Source organism: Colius striatus, chromosome Z, assembly GCF_028858725.1.
Source record: "Colius striatus isolate bColStr4 chromosome Z, bColStr4.1.hap1, whole genome shotgun sequence".
NCBI lineage: Eukaryota > Metazoa > Chordata > Aves > Coliiformes > Coliidae > Colius > Colius striatus.
Window position 1 is genome coordinate 32,842,143 of NC_084790.1, and position 24,409 is coordinate 32,866,551.

The window sequence follows — 24,409 nt, forward strand, 5'->3', positions numbered from 1 at the left end:
TAATATTTACAAATATCTAAATGTTGGATGTCAGGAGGTTGGTACATTCCTTTATTGTGTTGTATCTGGTGACAGGACAAGGGGTAATGGGATGAAGCTGGAACACAAAAAGTTCCATTTAAACATAAGGAAAAACTATTTTACTGTGAAGATGAGATAGCACTGGCACAGGCTGCCCTGGGAGGTTGTAGTGTCTTCTTCTCTGGAGGTCTTCAAAATCCACCTGGACATGTTCCTGTGCGACCTGATCTAGGTCGACCTGCTTTGGCAAGGGGATTGGACTAGATGGTCTCTAAAGGTCCTTTCCAACCCCTACCATTCCATGAAAATTATAGAGACATGGTGGGATAGGTCATATGACTGGAGTACTGTCATGGAGGGCTACGTACTTTTAAGAAAACACAAGTCAGCAAGACAAGGTGGTGGAGTTGCTCTTGATGTGAGAGAGCAACTGGAAGGTAGTGACCTCTGCCTAGTTGGGGATGAAAGTTTATAGGTGACAGTTAAGGATCAAGCTAACGTGAGTGACATTGTTGTGGGAATTTACTACACACTACCTGATCAGGAAGTCAGTGAGGCTTTCTACAGATAGCTGAAAGGAGCCTCACAATCCCAGGCCCTGGTTCTCACAGTGGCCCTCAACCACTCAAGATATCTGCTAGCTAAGCATACACAGCCCAGCATGTTCACATAGTACACTGATCACAACTTCCTACCACAGGTGGATGAGAAGCCAAGAGTAAGGGTGTATTGTTGGACTTGTGCTAACAAATACAAAAGGTCTAGCTGGGGATGTGAAGGTTGAGGCCTGCAGTGACCATGTGATGGTGGAGTTCAGGATCCTGCATGGAAGAAGCAGTGTATTAAGCTGTGTTGTGACCCTGGACTTCAGAAGAGCTAACTTTTGCCTCTTCAAAAATCTGCTTGGAGGAATCTCATGGGCTAGGACTCTAGATCGGTTGACAACAAAGCTGGCTAATTTTCAAGCTATGTTTACTCCAAGTCCAAGATTGGTGCATCCCCATAAGTAAAAAGCAAGCAAGCAACCAACCAAAAATCACGAAAACAAGGTAAGAAACTTTCATGAATTAACAAGGAGATTCTGAAACAATTCAAATGGAAGAAATAAGACTATGGAATGTGGAAAAAAGGCCTGATCAGTTGGGAAGGGTATAGGAATGTTGTCAGAGTATGGAGGGATCAAAAAAGGAAGGCTAAAGCCCTCTTGGAATTAAATCTGGCAAGGGAAGTAAAAGAAAACAGGAAAGACTTCTTCAAGGATATTATAGGAATATAACAGGAAGCAATAGGAAGGCTAGGGAGACTGTGAGCCCATTGCTGAACGTGGTGGGTGCCCTGCTGACAGAGGATACAGAGAAAGGGGAGCTACTGAACTCTGTGTTTGATTCAGTCTTTACTCCTAAGGCCAAACCTCAAGAAGCCCAGACCCTTGGAGGATAGAGAAAAATCTGGAGAAAGGAGGACTCTCCCTTGGTTGAGGAGGATTGGGTTACGGATCTATTAGGCAAGCTGGACACCCACAAATCCATGGGTCCTGATGGAATGCACCCAAGAGTGCTGAGGGAACTGGCTGATGTTATTGCTAAGCCACTCTCCATCATTCTTCATCAATCGTGGAGCACAGGTGAGGTGCCTGAGGAGTGGAGGAAGGCTAATGTTACTCCAGTCTTCAAAAAAGCACAAAGAATAACCCTGGAAATTACAGGCCAGTCAGCCTGACCTCCATTCTTGGAAAGGCAATAAAACAGATCATCCTGGATGTCATCTCTAAGCACATGAAGGAAAAGAAGGTTATCAGTAAGCAACATGGATTCACCAAGGGGAAATCCTGCTTGACTAACCTGATATATACCTCATATATATATATATATACATATATACACACATATAAGGTATATAGAAGGTATAATTGTCTGTCAAGATGAGGGGAGAGCAGTGGATGTCATCCACCTTGACTTCAGCAAGGCCTTTGACACTGTCTCCCATAACATCCTCATATGTAATGTGAAATCCTGCATCTAGCAACAGTTAAGCCCTCACATTAAGTGAATATGAGGCATCTGTGTGGTCTCCCTAGCCACTCTAGATGGATATCCTGTGGTATGTTCTCCACATGCGCATAACTGAAAATGGTTGGTGAGGAGGTTCTTTTTTGCAGATGCTAAGGAAAGGAAAGTCTATTCTGCACTATAAAAATCACTACACAAAACTAGAAGAGTTCTCATTCACAATCAAGTGAGAGTCTGATATCACTAGTAATCCATCACCAGGTGGAAAACTGTGACTGTGTATGACTAACACATAAATTTATAGACACTTGTGATAGCTGAGAATAACTAACAGTGTCTCTAGTTTTGCAGAAACTTAAATATCATTAGATGCTGTGAACCAAAGCAGTATTCTGCCTAAAACTCAGCATTTTTGATGGAACCTCATTTATCTTTCAGAGACTTTAATAAGCAATATGCAGCACACACACAATCACAGGTAAAACTCTTCTTTTGACTGCCCTGACAATTCCTGGGGATACTCAGCAGCTCTTTCTTGTTGGGATCGCTCCCCCCTTGCACTCGCACCCTCTTGCATGCATACTCTCTCATTCTTGTACACTCCTCCCTGTCCCCTCCCTTATGCTCTCTCTCCTGCACTCTCACTTATGCAGTCTCTTCTCTCTCCTTCACATGGGCCCCTCAGTCTTGGGCTCTGCAGCTCCTCCACAGTACGACTCTCTCCTGCCCACGTCTTTGCTTTCTTGTGCCCTCATTCTTTCTCTGTACAACAACTTTGATCAGATACAGTCTTATGCCTGACTTACCATTTGAGAGCTGCTGAACTAAACCGTCCCTTATGAACTCTTTTCCTACAATCCCAGAATTATTCTTGAAACAGAAGCTGTCACTGAAAGTTACACTAGCAGAGAGTATGTAAAGATCTCTACAGAGGCTGGTTTCAACTATTACTTGAAAGTAAAGTTTTGACCCACATTAAGATGACTATTATTATTCCAGTGCTAACACACTAAAAACAGAATTCTAGAGAGGATATGTACACATAACATACACATAAACAAGGAAACAAATTTTAAAAATCACAACACACTTTGAAAAGTGAAAAGAATCCCAAACAATGGATACCTCATTCATGCTGTCCCACAAATCATCACTCTGGGCAGATCCATAGTTGTGATTATGCAAGTATACCACAATGCCAGCTTGGAAAACATCCTTAGTAAGATAGTGCCTCAGCATCAAAAGAAGTGAAGCTCCCTTTAGGGAGGGGAAAAAAAAGAAAACAAGCAGTAAAGTTATACAACTTACTGAAGCATATGGATATTATAGCTCTTTCAGAGTACAAGTATAACTCAGAAGCTGGCAGATTTTTTTTCCCAAACAATATCATTTGAATAATTATCCTAACACTTATTTGCCTTGAAAAAAACATTAAAAATGTATCATAAACACCAAATACAGTTACAAAACCATAATAACTAAATGCATTTTATTAATAAATAGTATTATAAAAGTAATTAACATAATTATTTATAAAATAATGTATTTTTTCTCATCTGCTTTGGAAAACAATATTTTTTTAATATTTCAAAGACTCAAAATACAGTTACAAAACAACCTAACAGAGCTTAACATTTTCTTCCACTTAATAACACTGTGGAATAATCACCAGAGGTGATTTATTAATACTTAATGAGACATTGAAACTAAAGTGTCATCCGCATTTTAAGAGAGGGCACACCACTAAAGGAACTTTCAAGATGGAATGCAGCGGATTACACGGAATTTGTTCTGTTCCATACTTCCCCAAGCAACATAACCTGCAACCTTGGACACTGGCAACACCAGGGGAGCTTGGTATATATGCTGACTAGAAGAGAAACAGCATGGACGATGCAGCAGGGTGAAGACAACATGGACAGGTTCCGTGATATCGCTGCAGGGATTGAAGCCTGATGGTACCATAGAACTAATGAGCAGCGTAGCTGCTATCCTGAGCAAAGTCCTTGACTCAGCAATGAATTGTTTGGAAACATGTAAATATCAGGCAAGTGTCAGGTCAGTCTGTCCCTTGAGATGACAAAGATGATTAACTAATGACCTTCTAATCAGGAGTAACTGTGCTTGAAGAGCAAAATATAGGAAAATGACTGTGTAATTGAAATCATGTTCTTTAGCTGAGCTTAGCTTATTATAATATCATCATAATATCAAAACATCCTGAAAATATCCACTTCTGAGGTGTGACCACCCCTCACTGAAACTTTACACCCATTATGATCAAGTATGTATGACTAGAGTCACTCAAGCTCTACCTAGAAGTAAAAAATAGTACAAATATTGCTTAATAGAGGAGGGACATCAGGGGAAGACACCATCATAGATGAGCTGAGAGGGCCTCATTACTGCCTTCTGGTATCAGTTGATGGTTGAATCTGTCTTTCCACCACAGGAAAGCCAGCTGGGTGAGATTCAAACACTCAGCTATACCGAGTGCTTTCCCTGGAAACCTAGAAACTTCTATAATGCCATTTCATATTTTAACGTGCTACAGTCTCCAGCCGTGTTATTCATATCCTTCGCATTTGCAAGTGCTTTTGCAGACAGTGTGTTTATCATTGGTAATTCAAGAGAATCTGCACTTCTGTTGCTTCAGTAAACCCCGCTACTCATTAATCTAGCTGTGAGAGTTGTCACTGAACACAACCAAACTTCTTACATGTGGCTGTGCTCATTCATGAATGCGACTGGACTGAAGGTGCATCATGCTAGTAGTGTATTTGTAATAGTTTGATATATCAAATGTTACTGGATTTATAGCACCAAATCACTCAGAATCTAAGCCCTGTGGGTTTATTTTCTAACAAAGTCCTTTAACCTTTAACAACCATTTAAAAAATATTGCCTTTTTACTGCTAAGTCTGTTGGTTGCCATATTTCATTAGCAATAATCTGTGGTATGGTACACTTCTAAGACAGTGCTTAAGAGTTATATGAACTGTGGTTCTATTAAAAAAGACCCTAAAAGAAAAAGATGAGAGACATCTAGTAGGCTGGAATTGACTGTAGAAGGACAAGTGCATTTTGACAGTGTTTAAATATATCTTTCTTTTTTTAAAAAAGTAGCAATTGAGTAGTCTTAGCATCAAAGTGGCCAAGTAGGTGTAGACAGAAAGATGTTGGGTTTTGCTTTCTTTTAAAAATGTCCAATTGTCTTCCACAGAAATGCTTGTATGTCATAGCCACTAAAAAGTAAATTGCCTGAGGTCTTTCCTACTGGATAACTGAATGCAGATGAGAAGCCACAAACCACAAAAAGTTTAAAGACGCACTTCATATTTTTAGTACTATTTCTGAGAAAGGATCTAGAAAAGGAAGACTTTAATGGGAGCATGTATGGTTCTTAGACATTATAAATTCAAGATTTCGAATTTAAGTAACATCTTTGCTGAAACTGAAGAGCCTGGTTAATGTAATTATTCATGAAACCAGAATTTTCCTTCAATAAGTTTCCTCTGGTAAGGAATATCCCTTATTAAAGTTTTTAATAATATAGTCATAGTTTCTTCTCTTGCATGTATCTGTACTTAAGCTATAGCTCTATACTTTTCTTACTGTCATATCCTCTCAAACACTTTGTTGTTGCCAAGTGGATTGTTGTGCTGCCCTTGAGTATTAGGTTTACCAAGAGCCTGCAAAACAACCAGGTCAAAGATAACTTTGTATAATCATTCCCACTGCAGACAGTTAAATGTAGAGGCCACCTACTAATCTGTATCAGCTGGTAGTATAGAAAAACAAAGCAAGTTGTACAATTCAAGCTGATTATGGAGCATGTCGCAACTGTCCTCCCAAAAAAGTTGCCACAAGCATTAGCTAAGATATAGGGCCAAGAGAAGTGCAAAACATGAATGAATGAATGCATGAATGAAAGAGCTATGCAATGAAGCATAGAAAGTAGACATGAAAAAAATGTTTCTGACAATGTAAGGGTAAAACTTATTTTGGTTAGCTCCTAAACTCAAAAGGTATAGGTTGCAATGTTTTATTCAGACTGTACAGATATTTACTAGTAGTAATTAATTAATTCTCCAAATATAACACTTTACTAGTTGACAGAAACTCCAGCCCCATTACTTATTAGACTATTTCCATTAAAATTATATAGAGGAGATTTGATCAGATAAAGTATGATAGAATCATTATCTCTGAAGTTAGTTTGCTACAGACATGATTGTGCATGATGCATAGCTTCGAGAAACTTACCAAAAAGGGTATTATTTGAGATAGCAACTCTGAAGCAAGAAACAACAGCCATGCCTTTTGATATACAGCTTAGAGAAACCAAATCCATCTCACAACCAAGGGAAGCTGAAAATGACACATCTCTGTTCTTGTACTTCAGAAAACAGAGACCAAAATAAACAGAAACCCATCACTGTTTTAAGTCCATTTGGCACCTCAGACTACTCAAGGATGACAGATATCATGTGTTGGACAGTTGAGATTTGCAAAAGGAAATCAAAAGGAGCCAAACTGAGTCAGTTGTGAGAACTGTATCCCACTGAGCAGAGGAAGATGTAGTAATTAACTTCTAATTAGCACTAGCTGTCCCTATGGTTTCTTATTACACAGGAAGTACAAGCATACACAACTAGTGGGGAGGGGGAATGGCAGCTAATTCAAAGGATATGAAAGGATTTCCTCCAATAATACCAAAATCATGGGACATGGTATATAAAAACCCAAGACAATATGAGTAAAAATTGGGCAATAACAGATATTTTGCCCCCCATGCATTTTCAAGTGAGGTACTGTGAACCTATAAAACATAAATCTCACACACAACTCTCACTAGACATAAGAAATAATCAAGTCATAGACAACCAGTGAAACAATTTTACATTCCAGATTCAAGCCTCCAGCTCAAGAAGTCTCTAAAATACTGTTTTTTAAAAGCAGAGGGAGTATAAAAAGGAGCGATTGCTTCAGTCAGAACTTTGTTATTACCCTTTTCTTCAGTACTTGTTACAGTCTGCTATCAGAAAAAGAATCTATGTCTAATTGGATCTTTGGTTTCACACTTACATTTTCTGGATGTGGTGAAGCATGTACCAAGTGGAAAGATGTTAAGGACACAAATATACGTACATAATCTTTCCTTAATTAAAAGATATGTAGATGCTCAAAAACACTATTGAGAGATCTGCATTGTTTGTGCTAGGTGTAAATTGCCTCAAACAATTGTCAATACATGTCTCTTTACTCATGATTCCATATTCATGTTTTCAATAGTTAAAATATCACTTTCCAAGTACTTCCTAATATTTATTAAGTTACCTTGATATAAGAAAGTGCATCAAACATTTCTTCAATTTGCTCTGAAGACTGAACAGCAGAAGAGACTGGATGTGAAGAATTCAAGGAATCCTTCATCATAGCCTTGAAAATGAAATTAACAAAATCTTCATCCTAGAAGAAAAACATTTACAAGCATCTGAGAAGCTAGAACACACATGGTAAGCAGAACAACTAAGGTTGTGTCTTCCATTGGTCTAACATGCCATGGTCTAACTCTCCTTCCTGTCAATTGAGGCAGCAATAGAATTGCCAGGGTAGCATTCTAAAATCTAGTTTTTCCCCAACATATTTTAACAGTGGATTCTCACTGTTGGGTTTCCATTATTATGCAGACTCTTAAGTTCTTGTCTCATGCAAATGAATCACTAGTGCTAGAGAAAATAAACGTATGTACCTACCACTAAATATGTGCCGAATTTCAGATTTGGCTCACCAATGTTTTCAGTTAATTGATAGGAATCAGAGAATACAAAACCACTTAGTATGCTTTAATACTGAAGCATGAACTTTAGAGAAATTACTAGAGTGATGTTTTTGTGAATGTAAACACCATCTTTTCTAGTGATTCCAGTACCAAAGTCTCTTCCTTCTTTTTTCTAGAATGAAGATATTTTCATTGTTACCAGAAACAAGACAACCCCAAACACCAAAAAGAAGCTGTTTTAGTATTGCCCAAGTCATTTCCTTGAAACTTGAGTAAACAATTTTCTATAGTTTTCTGTATATAGCAGAAAGTTAAAAAAAAAAATGGAAAAGGTAAGACTTGTATGATACAAAAAAAGTTTAAAATTTTAAAGCTACTCTTCTTGATTGCAGAGGTTCTGAGTGATTTTTTTTTTAAAAATTTTACCAAAACACATCTTGGCACCACCAACTGGTGAAATTATACATTGGTGAAGGCATCTTGTCAGGCACCACGAAGTATGCAAATGTTAGATATGCCTCTACCAAAAGATTAGACTAGTTTTGTGTGCTTACTCACCACATACACAACAGACAAGCTGAATTGCTCTACAGACATACTTACAGTGTCCATCAACAACCAAGTCAGGCCAAATGAAAACACCTAGCTCCGAGATCCTGTTGAATCAAGCTAGCAACCCAAGTTTCTTAACACAGTAACAATGGTGATTTAAGGACTCAAAATTCACACTGAGTCAGAATACTAAGAACACAATTCAGCAAGAATGAAACAGTCAGTACACGTCAGGTTTTTAATCCTATGACTAATACAAATCACATAAGAAGTCTTGAACTTGGTTCCAGAGCTCAGGTATCTCCTCTCTTAGGAGACATCATTACCCAGGATGAAAAATTAGTTTCTGCAGTGCCTCCTCTATTTAATTCCACTAATCTTTTGTTTCTCTGCCTGCATGCAGTGGCAGTGATGTTTTACAGCAATAGCTGGTAGTCTCTCCCTTTGAGAGAAAGGATAAAGTTTGAATCCTTCACATTTCCCAGAATCTGTGTAGTGGTTTTGCCTGAGCCAAGATATGGTAGTGAGGGTGCTACAGGGGTAGCTTATTTAAACAAAGATCTGCCAGAAGCTTCCCCTCTAACTGACAGGGCTAATGACAGTCATTTCTAAGATGGATCCTGTAGCTGACTAAGTCCTGGTCAATTACTGACTGAGGTAATGTCTCTGTGAATACGTATTTGAGAAGGGGAAGAAACTGTTGTGCAGCTGCTAAACTTCAGCAACAACAAGGACTGAGAATGTGAGAACATCTCTGCAGACACCAAGGTCAATGGAGAAGGAGAGGGAGGAGGGTGCTTAGGCCCTGAAAGAAAGATTCCCCTGTGACCTGTGGTTGAAGACCATGGTGAGGCAGCCATCTCCCTGCAGTCCATGGAGGACTACAGAGGAGCAAAGATCCACTCATAGCCCGTGAAGGACCCGATACCAGAGCAGGTGGATGCCTGAAGGAGGCTATGACTCTGTGGGAAGCTCACCCTGCAGCAAGTTCCTGGCAGGACCTGGGAGCTGTGGGGAGAGAGGATCACAAACCAGAGCAGGTTTGCCGTCAGGACTTTTGGTCCTGTGAGGGAGCCAGGATGGAGCACTCATTACCTGTTCTCCTGGTGGATTACTCATGTTGGAGCAGAGTGTGAGGAGCTGCCTGCAAGGGAGGCCCCATGCTGAAGCAGTTCATGAGGAACTGTAGCCCATGGAAAAGACCCACACTGGAAAAATTTATGAGGGACTGTCTCCCGTGGAGAGGGACCCCACAGTGTAGCAATGGGAAGTGTGAGGCCTCCCTCTGAGAAGAAGCAGCAGCAAAGTCCATCTGTAATGAACTGACTGCAAACCCATTCCCCACGCTGCTGTGGTGGGAAGGAAGGAGAGTCCTGGAAAGAAGGAGGGCTGGGGAGAGGTGTTTCAAGATTCTGTTTTATTTCTCATCTCCCTGTTCTGATGGTTTGTTAATAAATGAAACCATTTCTCCCCAAGTTGAGTCCGTCTTGCCCGTGATGCTAATTGCTGAGTGATCTCCCTGTCCTTATCTTGACTCAAAAACTCTCTCCCCTGTCCAGTTTAGGAGAGGGAGTGATACTATGATTTGGTGGGCAGTTGGAACCCAGTCAGGGCTAAACCACTACAGTCTGAAAAGTTAAATCACTTAGTACTGGATCGAGTTTTTAAATGATCACTAGGGTACTATATAAAAAAGATTCTATCCTTCAAACACATGTGTAAACAGAAGTGCCTGTGGGAACAGCACATAATACTATTGGTGTAAGTCAATACCACCAGAATCCATATCCACTGGGACCATGATACTTTTATATCAGGTCCCCTGATTTGCAAATCTCAAACTCATTCAGACACAACTAAGTACCATAGCGACGGAAAGACAGGAGTTACTCCAGGCATATTTAAGTAACTTAAAGCTCTAGTACTTCCTATATCTACTAGAAAAGTAGAAGCAGACAAACTTGGTCAACAAATTTCTAATTTTATGTACTGACACCCTTATTTTATGTACTGACATTTTAAACACCTGCTATTTTGCACAGAATGCTTTAATTGATAAAACACAAAGACTTCATGCAGACTACTATTAAAATAAAAAAATACTAATAAAAACTCCAAAGAACCAGTGTATCCTCATCAAAGCATCCCCAAACCCACCTCCAATATCATGACAGTGCCAAAATAGAGGAGGTGTAATATAATTTTTGTGATGCCCAAAGTGAATTTCAATACAGGTCTAGAACTATAGTCCTTTACGGGCATCATTAAAAATCGGATCTTAGCTAAGGTGGAGTAAGCATAGTTACAGAAATTACTTACTGAATGTAATTCTGGAAATATCGCCTCCATGGCTAAGTACTCCATCAAAGTAGCAAATCCCTCATTTAGCCAGAGATCATTCCACCATTCCATAGTTACTAGATTGCCAAACCACTATGAAAGATCAAAACCGTGATTATTTTTCAGAAATACGATCAAATGAGTACAGTAGCCATTCACCCTCAGCTTTATCTTTTGGCAAAATCAAGTTCAGTCAAAAAAAGTTTATATTTTTGCATGAATAATTCCCAAGTACATCATGACAGAGTTGCACTCTGCCTGTTGAACTGGAGAAAAATATACCTGTGGGTATTCTCAACTCATAAGATGCACAAACCAGTCACAGTGAAGGCAAGGGTGAATTTATGGACAGAATTGCAATTTAAGAAGTAAAAAAAAAAAAGAACCTCTAACATTTAAACAATAACTTCCTCAATGTAGTACCTGATGGGCAAGCTCATGTGCTATCACTGCAGTTATTAACTTTTTATCCCTTGTTGAAGAAGTATTATTGTCAAACAAAAGTGCTGTTTCTCGGAAGGTGATCAAGCCCCAGTTTTCCATTGCACCAGACTGAAAATCAGGAATTGCTATCAGATCTGGAAAAGATTTGAAAGAAGCTTTTGAAAATTGCTAGTTAAAACAATTCTATATTTCATTGCTAAACTACAGAATCCCTAAACCTCTCATTATTTAAATCCTGTTGTGTGGACACGTGGTCACATCTCAAGCATAGAAGTCCCAAAGATTTATAACTGTTTCTCTTACACAAACAACTTAAAGCACTACACAGACAATGCCTATATATCTCGCATGCACAAGGAAAGGGGGCTAAGATAATGTCTTTCCAGTCAAACTAATAAATGCTGAGAAATCAAGCTCCAGATTTTGCATGGGTGAAAATAGTGCACATCATTAAGACTGCATTATTTCTTTGATGTTAACACACAAGTACAAGCAAACCTGTGTCAAAATCTTAGAAAAACTTTCCAGCTTGAGAATTGCTTAATACTCTTAATACAAACACTTAAATCATTTTAAAATTAATTTTGACGGAACCTTACTTCATAGATGCTTTACATAGTCTTTTTTTTTTTCTTTTAAGTACATCTTTTTAGAATGAAAGTTTCCCTGCATTTCTCAGAATTTATTATGTCTTCTGTATAAAAAAGTTCAAAAGAACTTACCTAATTTTCCAAGAGGGTACTTTATTAAAAAGTAGTTTTGATAGAATTCCAGAAGCTTCACTGCTGTGTTTAGGGCATACCCAACTTGGTTTAGATGCTGTGCTGTGGCATAGACAGATACCTAGTTCAAACAGAAAAGATTTTGAAATGTAAGGCTACAAAACCTTTAGTAGTAGGAGAGGAGCTGGCGGTAGCTCTTGAAACACATCGGACATGGTTACGGGAGTAAACACAGGAGCTAAAAACAAGAGTTATAAAGCTGTCAATAAAGAGTTAATTTTTTTGCTAGAGCTTATTCACTAATCAAAATACACACATACTATCCAGCTGACCAAGGTATATTCAAGAACAATTCAAGGGTGAAAGTTTAAGGAAGCTGTTCAAGAAAGAACAGAAATTGATCCACTTCCCTTGTTTACTGCTGTATGAGTTAAATGATTCTTTTTCCATACCTCAGTTAATCTAGAAGTTTAGCCTACCAGTATGATAAGGCTAGTTGTTATTTGCAAGAAATTATCTCAAGAAATAATGGTTGTCACAAAGTTCATCCATTGCCCTATCTAAGGTAGGGTCACATAGAATCATAGAATGGTAGGGTTGAAAAATTCAGATGTTACAGTTTTATTCATGTTGAGGTAGTTATATCAAGAAAATCAGTTTGATAAGGTTACAAGTTTATCCAGGTTTAGGATTCTCTTTCATAAACAGAGACAAAATATGTTGAGACTAATTTTCCTGCTCTATCTAAAAAAAAAAAAAAAGGTCCCTCTTACTATGCCACAAATCGATAACCAAATGATATTTCAAAAGATGGACAGAGTGAAGGAAGTATGGATCTAATCTAGAATTCCTGGAAGTACAAAAGTATTATTAGTTGCAAATTCTAAGTTCAAAAAAATGCCATAAAAGCCCCCCAAGACCTTCTAGAGTTGAGAAAAAATCTCATTGCATTATGAATACAAAACAGTTTTACTACAACTCTAATCCATCTTGTAATATTCATGACATTAAACTTACTCTGTGTGAACTTCCCTAACCTGGCCACAGCTCACTTGGTAGTCCAAATGAAGGAGAAGTACAGTTAAGAGCCAGCTTTCTTAGTTAGAATACACCACTCAGTCTTTTCCTCTTCTCCTATACATTTTGGCCACAAAATATTTCTGAAGTACTGATAATCCATGCAAGTCTGGTCTCAGTATTATTAACCATATATACAGTTATTTTAGACTCTCTGAAAACACAAAACATTTAGTATACAGATCAGCTTTCTGCCTGGTAAAGAATTGGTTACATGGTTTTATGAGAATACTGTTCAAAGACCTGAACAGCCTGAAGTACAACAGACAATAGACAACAGACCTGAAGTAAAATAAAGTACTTCAAAGTACTTTCTAAGTTAGACCACACAGTCTGTCCTGTTCAGCTGTAAGTGGAAGTACTTATCAAAGTCTGAATCAAAGCCTATTGACCAGTTATCTTTACTTATGTATACTGTATTAAAGAGAGGGCTGCTTCTCCTTCTGCAATGCTATTAACACTTCCTTCTGTCTCTTCCTAGCTAGGTGCTGTCACTACATTCCACTACAAACAGGCAGTTCCTGCTATAGAGTCATGAAAACCACTGTTTACATGAAATTCCTGCACCTCCTAAAATAAGTAGCAACTCCTAATATTACCGTGCTTTTTCCTTAGTTACTTTAATTGCACACATTGTAGGAACTTCTCACTAACCCTGCAATGTAAGCCCATGAAGGACAAAGATCAAACAAGACCCACTGTTTGCCTTTCAGAACCTCTGAAAAAACCAGAAACCCCCACAATGATGTCATTGTCACAATGACATCATTGTGTTCAAGACCTGAAGTTATTCTAAATCTACTGCAGAGCATGTGGGTTTTTTTAGGTTAATTATCTTTGCAGGTAAAGAACACATTTGCAGCACTTTTTGAAACAGTATGTAGGCTTCCCTGGGAACTGTAATGTTTCTGTATATCATTTGAACAACTATTGGTTTGCATGAGGGTTTGCATCCCTCATAGATGAAGCACTAGAACTAAAAATTTTAAACTTTCAGCTCTGAAAGCTCTTAGGAATTTTAGGTCCTGTAAATTTCCACTGTTAACAAGACCTGATGCTGAGTCTCTTGCAATAAAAGCCTTCTCAATCTGATGTAAGCCCTGAAGTCAGTTCAGCCAATGGCTTGGGTTTTGGCCAAGTAAGTATAATAAAACCAATTAAACAAATCATTTCAAAAGAGAGTTTGTGTGTTGGCTTGAAGATTGTTTTGCTGTGGTTTGGCTGGCTGGTTGGCTTGGAAGGGGTGAAGGAGAACTTAAAGGGGAACAAACATACCAGACTCCCATTAGTTTCCCTACTGATGTTCTTCAAGTCTGCAACAACAAAGGCTACTAGGTAGGTGCTCATCTTCAAACTCACAAAAAACTCATCTTGAACAATTCCATTTGTCACAGCAGTAGTGGCTTTCTGCAGGTGAAAGGAAAACATTGTTACTAATGCAGACAAAAGAACACTATTACATCACAGAATCACTGGTAAAGAATTACTTCATACTAGTAAAAGTTTATAAGCAAACTTGCAGAACATATTTTAGTTACATTTCACTGGGATAGATACTCACAATCTATGCATGGTATAAAAAAAAACTTAGGGAGACGAAAAAGATTTAAAACTATACAGTCCAAAAGCTTTCATTATGTAGTATTACTGAAATGCATTGCTGGAGAAATCATCAATCTAATTTACTTCAGCACCAAAACCCCAGTATAATTCAAAGTCAACATCAAGATTAGTATTAATTCAAGATAGCTTTAAGTTAGATCAAAGATATAACTCAGCACAGCCTACCAAAAATACTTGCATAGCATGAGGTAAACATTTGTTTCTTCCTAAAAGCCTCTTCAAAAATAGGTAATCAGACACACCCATTATTTTAAAACAACAGAAAAAAGCCAACCCTCATACCTCCTGCTTACAAATTAAGAGGTTTCAATACAAAAAGTGAAGAGAACCTAAGGTTTCAGTTAGTTCAAAGCAAAACCATGCCCAGTGTCAACACACACTGCCAAAAGTAAACTTCCACTTAATAATCTTCTGAAGTAAGATACCATACATCTTAAATTACTTTCAGTGTAGAAGCTCAAACCAATGACTTAACATTTTACTGCCACTAAAAAGCTGTCAGTCTTAAAGAGGAACAGATTTCTAAGCCTGAAGATATAATCAATACAATCACCTACTCTGACCACTGTATAAGAAGAGTGCCATCATTGAACTATGTTAGTAAATTCATACATTTCTGCCTTTACTATAGCTTGATCTTAACAAAGAGGTAACATGTTATTTAAGAAAATTTACTGTGGCTGCAGATCAAAAATCAATTATCTTCCTTTAAAAAAACCACCTGATAAAACAAAAGCCCAAAACACTCACACTTTATTTCTACTCTTAGTATGTCAGCCACTACACATTGCCATATTAGTGATGTGCATGGTAGTTGAGAAGGCCTGCTTCTGTGATCTCTTGCTCATGTAGGTATTTAAAGAAAACTCTAAAGTTTCACATTTAAACTCCTCAAGGATAAACTAAAAAGTCTCTCCATTCAGTACAGTGGGTTACGAAGGCCTTCAGTAATCACAGAAAAACTGTTCCACTTTTTTTCCTACAGAGGTTTAAGTGTTTTATTTTCAGAAGCAAGCCTATCCTAGCAATGATCTCACCAAATATTATACTTCTTTACAACATGATCCTATTATTAATTTTTCACATTTTATCTGTGTAGAAGAATCAAACTGTACATACTGCATTAGGAATCTACACAGAATATCTAATCCAGGCTACATCTAAAACGTTAGAATTCAGCATGTGCTAAATTACTTGTGAGGTCTGAAACAAAAGCCATGAAATAAGTCATAAAAACATATCAAGTAAATATAAAAATGGGTACCATTACAAGAGAACTGAAGAGATACAAGAAATGCTATTGAGGTAGCATACTATTACGTAGAGGCTCCTGTGTCTAATGTTTTTTATTTCTTCAGACACAAAAATAAGGATTTTATCATAATTCTTGTGTGCAATCTATTTAGACAAAACCCAAAAGAACCACTTCTGAACCTATTAGCAGACTTTGTTTAAATCTCATACAACATCAAAAGAGGAATTTCACAGTATCAAACTACCAAGGCACAAATTAGGAGGACAAAACAAAAGAATGATAGAATCATAGAATGATGAGGGTTGGAAGGGACCTTCAGAGATACCTTGTCCAATCTCCCTGCAGGTCCACCTAGATCAGGTCACACACAAACGTGCCCAAGTGGGTTTTGAAAATCTCCAGAAAAGGAGATTCCACAACTTCCCTGGGCAGCCTGTGCCAGTGCTCCCTCATCCTGACAATAAAGACATTTTCCTTGTGTTTAAATGGAACTTTTTGTGTTCCAGCTTATGCGCATTACTGCCTGTCCTGTCACTTGAGACAACAGACAAAAGTGTCACCCTATCCTCTTGACAAGTATCTTTTAAATATTTGTAAGTGATAATGAGATCTATCCTTAGCCTTCTCTAGGCTGAAAAGCCCTAGGTCCCACAGCCTTTCGTTACAAGAAAGATGCTCCAGTCCCCTGGACTGGAACCTCCACTGGACTCTTTCTAGAGAATTTCCTTGTCTCTCTTGATCTGGGGAGCCCAGAACTGGACACAGTACTCCAGATGAGGCTTCACCAGGGCACAGTAGATGTGGAGTGGACATCACTCTTCTCAATACACCCCAGGATGCTATTGGCCTTCTTGGCCATGAGGGCACATTGGTGGCTCATGTTTAATTTGCTGTCCACCAGAACTCCCAGGTCCCTCTCCGCAGCACTGCTCTCCAAAAAATAATATTGTTTGCAATATAAACATAAATGAGTAATTACTTTGGAGATATTGTCCATTAGCAAAACTATCAATTCTCTTGTGCTGTATGTTCTTATATCTTCTTGATAAATTCTAACTAAGCCTGGCCTGCTCCTTCAGCACAAGAACTCACATTTGATCAGACAACTTCATTTATTTTAATGTCATTCCACATCTGGAAGTTTTCTCAAATATTTATCAATCATAGAGATGATGTGCTAGCCAAGTTTTTAAACTGACGGAAACAACAAAAGAAAATGTGGATTAAATTACTAATATGCTCCTAAACACATTCTCACTGTAACAAGCTCAGTAAAACTTACAAGTTCAGTAGAAGTTACAAGGAGAAAAAGAGTGGCTAAAGAGATTTCAGTGAAAAATGTCTGACACCAAGAACAAATGCAACCAAAGAAGATGGGTTAAAAAGCAAAGAACCAGATGATGAAAAAGATGGACAAGATGGGGAGGGAGAATTCTCACTTTGAAAGAGGCACTGGACCATCTGCCTACGGCACCTAGGTAGCTGAGCAGATGAAATGTAGTATGCCAGGCAGAAAAGGAAGAAGCAGATCTGAAGGTTAATTCAAGTGGTATGACAAACATTAGCTTGAATCAAAACACCAAAAAGAGACACAAGAGAGGAATTTAAAAGAGAATTCATGATGTAGGAGTGGCACAAGTCATTAGAAGAGCTCTATGTACAAAAGGTAGGTAGGAAAAAGATTTTTTTCCTACATAGTACATGAACAGATAAACAGTATGCACTGTGACCAACAGTGAAAATTTCTAACACCAGTGTTTACGATACAAATGTGTAATACCAACACACTTTTCACCGCAAGTAGAATAGCTACAAGGCCACATCTCTCAAATGTTCCTTCTTCAAATGGCTTCCTATGTCATGGAAAAAAGAGCAATCCAATGAATGTTACTCTGCAGCAAGAAAAGCTAGAAACTGAAATGTAAGTGGGTCCTGAGTAAGGAGGAAGAAAGAGATGCATAAATAACCTTACAGTAAAGGCATCTCATCAGTATGCTTTCTCCACCTATGTGATTCCTCATCATGCACACAAATCAAGCACAAATTAGTATCCACAGATAGCATCAAAAGATCTGCTGGATGCTTTTTAACAGCACTTAAAGGTGAGCATAAACGGGTGGGACAAGGAGCAGTTCCTACCTAAGCACAGAACCCTACAGGCACATACTTTGCAGGACTGCCAATGCAAGGCAGAAGTTATGGGAAGATGCAAGACTAAGGCAAGTAACAATCTGCTTTTTGTAGATTTAATTCACAGGTCCTCAGGTACATGACTCAACTATTTCCAGTATAAATAGAAGACAACTCTCTGGTAGAAAATAAGAACTCACTATGCAAGAAATAGAGTTGACCTGTCAGGCATGTTGGCTGGATCAGTGTTGTAGTTTTGCCCAGCCAGCAATGCAGTATCACAAAAGCCTCTTGCTTGGTGCCCTCCATTCACCCACACCCTCGTTAGGATGGCAGAGGCCCCAGCAAAATGGGGGGAAAAAACCAGAAAAACAACGATGCTGTGGATTGAGACAAGGGCAGGGAGGGCTCACTGCCAATTATGGTTCCAGGCAAAACAGACTCCACTACTCAGACAGGAAAGTAGGAAAGTTTATTCTACTACCTACAAGAAACAGAACAGAATCAAAAGCAAAAAGAGAGTAGGATGAGAAAATGACAACCAACACTAACATCTCCCTCCCCCATTCGTCCTTTCTTCCCAGACTCAGCACACCGCTCCTGATATCTCTGCCTCCTCCCCCTCAACAGCCTGGGAGGCCAGGGAACTGGGAATGTGGTCAGTCTCTCAAAGATGGGCTCTGCCACTTCTCTCTCAGAGGAGGGCAACTCCTTGCACTCTTCCCCTGCTCCGATACAGGGTCTCTCCCATGGTACACAGTCCTTAATGAACTCCTCTGGTGTGGGTTCTTCCCAGCAGCTGTGGTTTCTGCCGATACAAGATCCCTCACAGGGGACACAATCCTTAATGAACATCTCTGGTGTGGGTTCTTCCCAAAGTTGCAGCTTCAGCAAATACAGGCTCCCTCCCACAGGACATGACCTCCTCTGGCCATAATTTTAATGAGCTTCTTTGGTGGAGGTTTTTCCCTACAGATACAGCTTCTGTGAATATGGGGTCCCGCACACAGGACATAGCCTCCTCTGGGCATAGCCACTACCCCGGCACAGCATCTTTAATGAAGTGAGTCACTGCCTCTTATGTGGGCTCTTTACTAAAATGAGTCACTGCCCTTGATGCAGGGTCTTTAACAAAATGCAAACAAATCACTGCTTCACCAGTACTCTCCATAGAATGCAGGGGTGTCTCTGCTCCACCACACCTCCTTCTCTCTTCCCTCAATGACCTTGGACCCACTCCTTGTACCACCACCAGCTGAAAAATGAAGAAGGGGCTGAAGAAGGAAGAAACAGAAAGAATCCTCCTCTTCCGTCTTCTTAAAAAGCGATGGTGGAGGCACCTAACTGGCTCAGCCCCTGAAGTGGGTCTGGCTCAGAGCTGGGGAGAGTTTCAAGCAACTTCTTACAGAAATCATCTTTACAGCTCCTCCCCCCTTACCAGAAACAGCTTCATGTCAAACCATGACATTCCACATTGTAAAAACAGAACTTGAGCTCTAAGTGGCTTCTTTGCAGATTCTCTCAAGAAGAGTCAAAAGACTGCATGTATCTACTGACAGTCACTGTTCACCACATCAAATGACTCACTTGCAGAGAGGAAGGCACAATCTGAAATCTCAGCACTGCCTGATACCATAAACACATGCAGCAGTTTCCTTGATGACTTCTTCCTGTCCATGCAAAGTTGCATAAACACCTTGCAGAAAAGACAAAACTTGAGTAAAATCATAGGAGAAAGAAAGGAAGGTGATGAAGAGGCTAGATTATCTAACTCAACAAAGCATTTACTGAAGAAGGCAGCTTGGAGGTCCTGCACAACCACGTATGGTAGGAAAAAACCTGAAGAAGGAACAACCCCATGCACCAGTACAGGCTGGGGGTCAAACTGCTGAAGAGTAGCTCTGCAGAGAGCGACCTGGGAGTCCTGACTGAGAATAAACTAAATATGAGCCAGCAATGTGCCCTTGTGACCAAGAAGGCCAGTGGCCTCCTGGGATGCATCAAGAAGAGTGTGTCCAGCAGGTTGAGGGAGGTTCTTCTCCCTCTCTACTCTGCCCTGGTGAGGCCTCATCTGGAGTCCTGTGTCCAGTTCTGGGCTCCTCAGCTTAAGAGGGACAGAGAACTTCTAGAGAGAGTCCAGTGCAGGGGCATCAAGATGATCAGGGGACTGGAACATCTTTCATACAAGGAAAGGCTGTGGGAACTGGGGCTGTTTAGTCTGGAGGAGACTGGGGGGTGATCTTATTAACATTTATAAATATCTTAAGGTTGAGTGTCAGGAGGTTGGGACATCCCTCTTTTCTATAGTAGATAGTAAGAGGACAAGGGGTAATGGAATGAAGCTGGAACACAAAAAGTTCCACTTAAACATAAGAAAAAATTATTTCACCATGAGGGTGAGTGAGCAGTGAAACAGGCTGCCCAGAGGGGTTGTGGAGTCTCCTTTCTTGGAGGTCTTCAAGACCTGCCTGCACATGTTCCTATACGACCTGATCTAGGTGAACCTCCTTCTGCAGGGGGTTGGACTAGATGATCTCTAAAGGTCCCTTCCAACCCCTACCATACTATGATTCTATGAATATATGCCTGCTTGCTACTGTGAGGGCTCTTGCTTATTCCTCTGGGGAAGTCTGTTACCACATTGGGCATTAGCAGATATACTAAAGGACAGCAGGCAGGTAATTGCTACCAAGATAGTAGTACCTAGGTATCCCAGGAAACATTTTCCTCATTCTTGAATTGTCCTCAATCACTTTCCTTCAATAGTCAACCACAAATGACAGTGAAGAAGAGTTGATGGTTATTTTGCATTTGCTTTATCCACCAGTATGTCATCAAGTTGGCAACCAAAGTGCTAGATGCCAGAGGTATAACAGATATTTGCGTCTCAACTAATAGGCATTGAAGATATCAAGATCAGAGACTGTTACTAGTTAAACAAAATTCTGATACAAGCATTCCCATATTCTGCATATGTGCACTACTAGCAAACACAGAATTCAAAAATGAATCCTATACCGTGCAGTGCATCAAACTGTTATTTACTAAGTTACTTAGTTCAAGTCTTTGAGGAAGAGACAGTTGTTTTATTATAAAGCCATACAGTTTATATTTTATCTGCTCAAGTCAATCTCCTCAACATCAATGCATCAAATAAACAATGCAAAGCACATACAGATTACCTAGACAGCAGCTCTACTAGAATTGCTCTACAAAAGCAGGTACCTTTGGCATATTTGACAGAATGGAAAGTTTCTCATCTCTTATGATCTTGATTAAAAAAGTAGCTTTAAATGCAGGTTCATCAAAGCAGGGAAAAGCAGACCTTGCTGCCAGAGGTTCAAACTGGGTTGCTGCAAACCACCTAAAGGAAGAATGGAAAAGAGCAAACTAAAAATTATTAAAAGAATTAATGTTAGTTATTTACAAGAAAACAGTAATTTCCCATCCCCTAAACCTTGTTGTGGGAGCAGTCTTAGTGGTACGTGACTGGGTTGGTCAGTGAGAAAAAATGTTTCATTTAACAAAAGGGTTTTTTTAAAATAAAAAATCTATTTATTTGAGAACTAATCTGAGCAGTTGTTTCTTGCTTTCTTAAAAAAAGAATACACCTCAAATAACAGAATTACAGAATAATCACTGAAATATAAGCCAGTCAGTTTTCAGTAAGAGGTAACAAAAAGGAGATCAAAACCTTAAATTAGTAAGCATGCCCACTAAATGAAAGTTTTGAAGCTTCCAGTACATGGGACTATGAGGAAGTTTTTTCATCAAATTGTCATGCCTTCTCCTGCAGATGCTCACATGGTTCATCTAACTGTATGCCTACTTCATTTGCAGGCTAGGAGATGGATCCTGTGTAGCTCACTCTCGTGAGCTTTTCTCTAATTCAACAGCTAGTCATATCACAAGAGAACTTCTCAGAAATCTACATTCCTTCTCCAGCTTTTTGAGACTAATCAGCTGCAAAACTATGGCTTTTCCTTGACAGCATCTCTGACTTGCATTCTGCTCCTGTTGGACAGCCTTAGGAGCTCAATGAGAAGTCTGTGAATGTAAGTCTTGTAGTTACTGGACCTAAACAGTGGAAAGAACAGTAGTTTATACTGCTTTTTTCTTTTAATTAAAAAAAAAAATACTGCCAAGCTACCCACAAGTTTTGGAGGCTTTTCTTCTGCCTCACAACTCCAACATTTTGGGACCTACACATTTTGATGAGGTACACTGCTGACAATTTGTAAGATTAATCTCTATGCATGCTTTCCACATCTTAGTCTCTGTTTCCCCTCACTGACAATCTTAAAGTCTGTGCAATAAGTTTCTTTTTTTTTTTTCCTTCACCCCAAGATTTTACAGAAGAAAAATAAACAATAAAGGATTATTCTGCCTAAAAATAAGTTACTCTGCTATTTGATAATTTCAATGGTTTTGTACCAATATAAAAATTCTTCAAAAGTAAATTAAACTAGAAGACATTTTCTTGCAAAAGTAAGACAGCTCAAATTTTATATAGAAAATGCAATAACAACATAGGTTATCAAAGTAGTCTGAACTTGTAAAACGCCAAGCATACAAATCCCCTGGAAACAGAAGAGGTAGGCAAAGCATTGGAAATAATTATATCAGTACATGAGTTATCTGAAAATTATTTACTGAAAAGCATACAAGTTAAATGCGTTACACCTTGTTCCTGAACAGGTAGCAGGCAGCACTGGACTGAAGGGGGACAAAACCTCCAAAATTTACTCACAGATCTTCTTTTTTCCCCCTCTGTGAACAATTGCATATTCTCTGTCCATTACAGTAAATATAAGGAGAAAACAAAACTTCAGCTACATTAAAACTATTTTCTTGACAACTCATCCTGGACTGGCCAACACCAGTTTTTCCATCTTTTTTACTGCACCGCTGCTTCTAGAAAATCTGCATGGATAATTACATGCCAACAAAGGTATAAACACTCTTAAGTATATGACCAGTGTAAGGCCCACTTTAAGTGTGTGGTGGTTAAGTGGTGATTTCATTACCCTTCTTGGTAAAAACCACTGATTTACCCTTTTCAAAAACGTAAGTGTGATGTTTCCCTTTTCTCCAGTCACTGGGGACTTTGCCTGAACACTGTGACTTTTTAAAATATTATTAAAAGTGGCCTGATGACTATATCTGTCAGTTCCCACAGGGCTACGGGATGCATTTCATTGGGTCTCATGGACTTGTGTATATTAAGAGTCCTCAAATGGTCTCAAATCTGATCTTCTCCTTCAATGACAGGACTTTGTTTCCACCAACCCAGCTTTGAGACTCATGAATTCAAGAGACGTGGGAAAGAGAACTTATAGCTACCTACAACCACTATACTACATTACATTTAACTGATGGGAGAGGATATCCTGACTTAATGAACTCATCCATGAAAGACATTTTTCAAGCAGAACAATCAGGACATAAGAGATTGATTTTGCTCAATAGGAATTAGTCATATGAAATATGCAATAGGAAAACTAATCCCTGCTATTTCTAGTATCAAAGTACAATCTAAAAGTGATAGGAGAGCGCAGCTGCATTTACAGGCATACCTTTGCTTAGAATTTTCATCCTTGTATGAAATTTTGTAAAAGCCATAATAGGTATCTGATAAATTAGATGAATATTCAATGCTGATAGTATAATTCTGTCCCACAAGGAGTGCCTCAGGAGCTATGATAGCAATCTGGTCATGCAATGGATATTCCAGGAATTCAACTGGTTTTCCTTGATGCCCTCCTGCTGAAGTAAGGGTTGCCTTGGTAACATTAAGTCCTGAGCTGTGAAGTATGATCTTCCGAGTTACACGGACAATGTTAACCACTATCTTTACAGAGCCTGCAAATTTCAGAGTAGTTAGGTTTGGCTGTAAGACAAGTTCATAATGCACTGGTAAAGCATCATGAGGAAGTCTAACTTTTGCCCATGGAAATAATTTTCCATTAGTTGCCAAAGGGTATATTACTTCCATTGTATGATTTCTTTTATGGCAGCCTTCTTTGGTAAAGGTACATTTGGGAAGAAGATAAATAACCATTATTAATGAAACTGCAATCACAAGAACAACTGTGCAAACCACCATGGTCCTCGTAGAGGGCATTGAACATGATCCATTTGGATTTCGTCTATAGACAGACATATTATTCTGCAGGCCTGAGCTTCTGTTCATGAAGGACATCCCAAGCAATTTTGCTGATGACTCATAATCCTCCTCATCGTCATCCATTTCACGCTGTCCAAGGCCACGCACCAAGAGCCGTGAGCTCCTTGGTTCATACTCTACTTCATCAGGCTCCAGGGGATGCAAACAAGGCTCTTTTGCCAAGTCAACCACATCTGGTTCTTCTTCAAACATACTGTTTTCAATCATATTCCTGGGTAACTGAATTCTATCTGAAAAAGAAAAGACCATGTTACATATTAAAAA

General features: G+C 39.1%; 1 protein-coding gene across 7 annotated transcripts in view; it reads right to left on the reverse strand.

The window, feature by feature from the left end:
* LNPEP (leucyl and cystinyl aminopeptidase) overlaps positions 1-24,409 on the reverse strand; it is a 58,947-nt gene that overhangs the window by 18,943 nt on the left and 15,595 nt on the right. For all 7 annotated transcript variants that reach the window (XM_062018096.1, XM_062018092.1, XM_062018090.1 and 4 more), the window contains 8 exons: positions 23,535-24,375; positions 21,184-21,322; positions 14,226-14,357; positions 11,874-11,994; positions 11,131-11,285; positions 10,687-10,800; positions 7,371-7,502; positions 3,156-3,287 (listed from right to left, as the gene is read on the reverse strand). In XM_062018096.1, the coding sequence (XP_061874080.1) occupies positions 3,156-3,287; positions 7,371-7,502; positions 10,687-10,800; positions 11,131-11,285; positions 11,874-11,994; positions 14,226-14,357; positions 21,184-21,322; positions 23,535-24,375 (1,766 nt within the window). The remainder of the gene's footprint in view (positions 1-3,155; positions 3,288-7,370; positions 7,503-10,686; positions 10,801-11,130; positions 11,286-11,873; positions 11,995-14,225; positions 14,358-21,183; positions 21,323-23,534; positions 24,376-24,409) is intronic.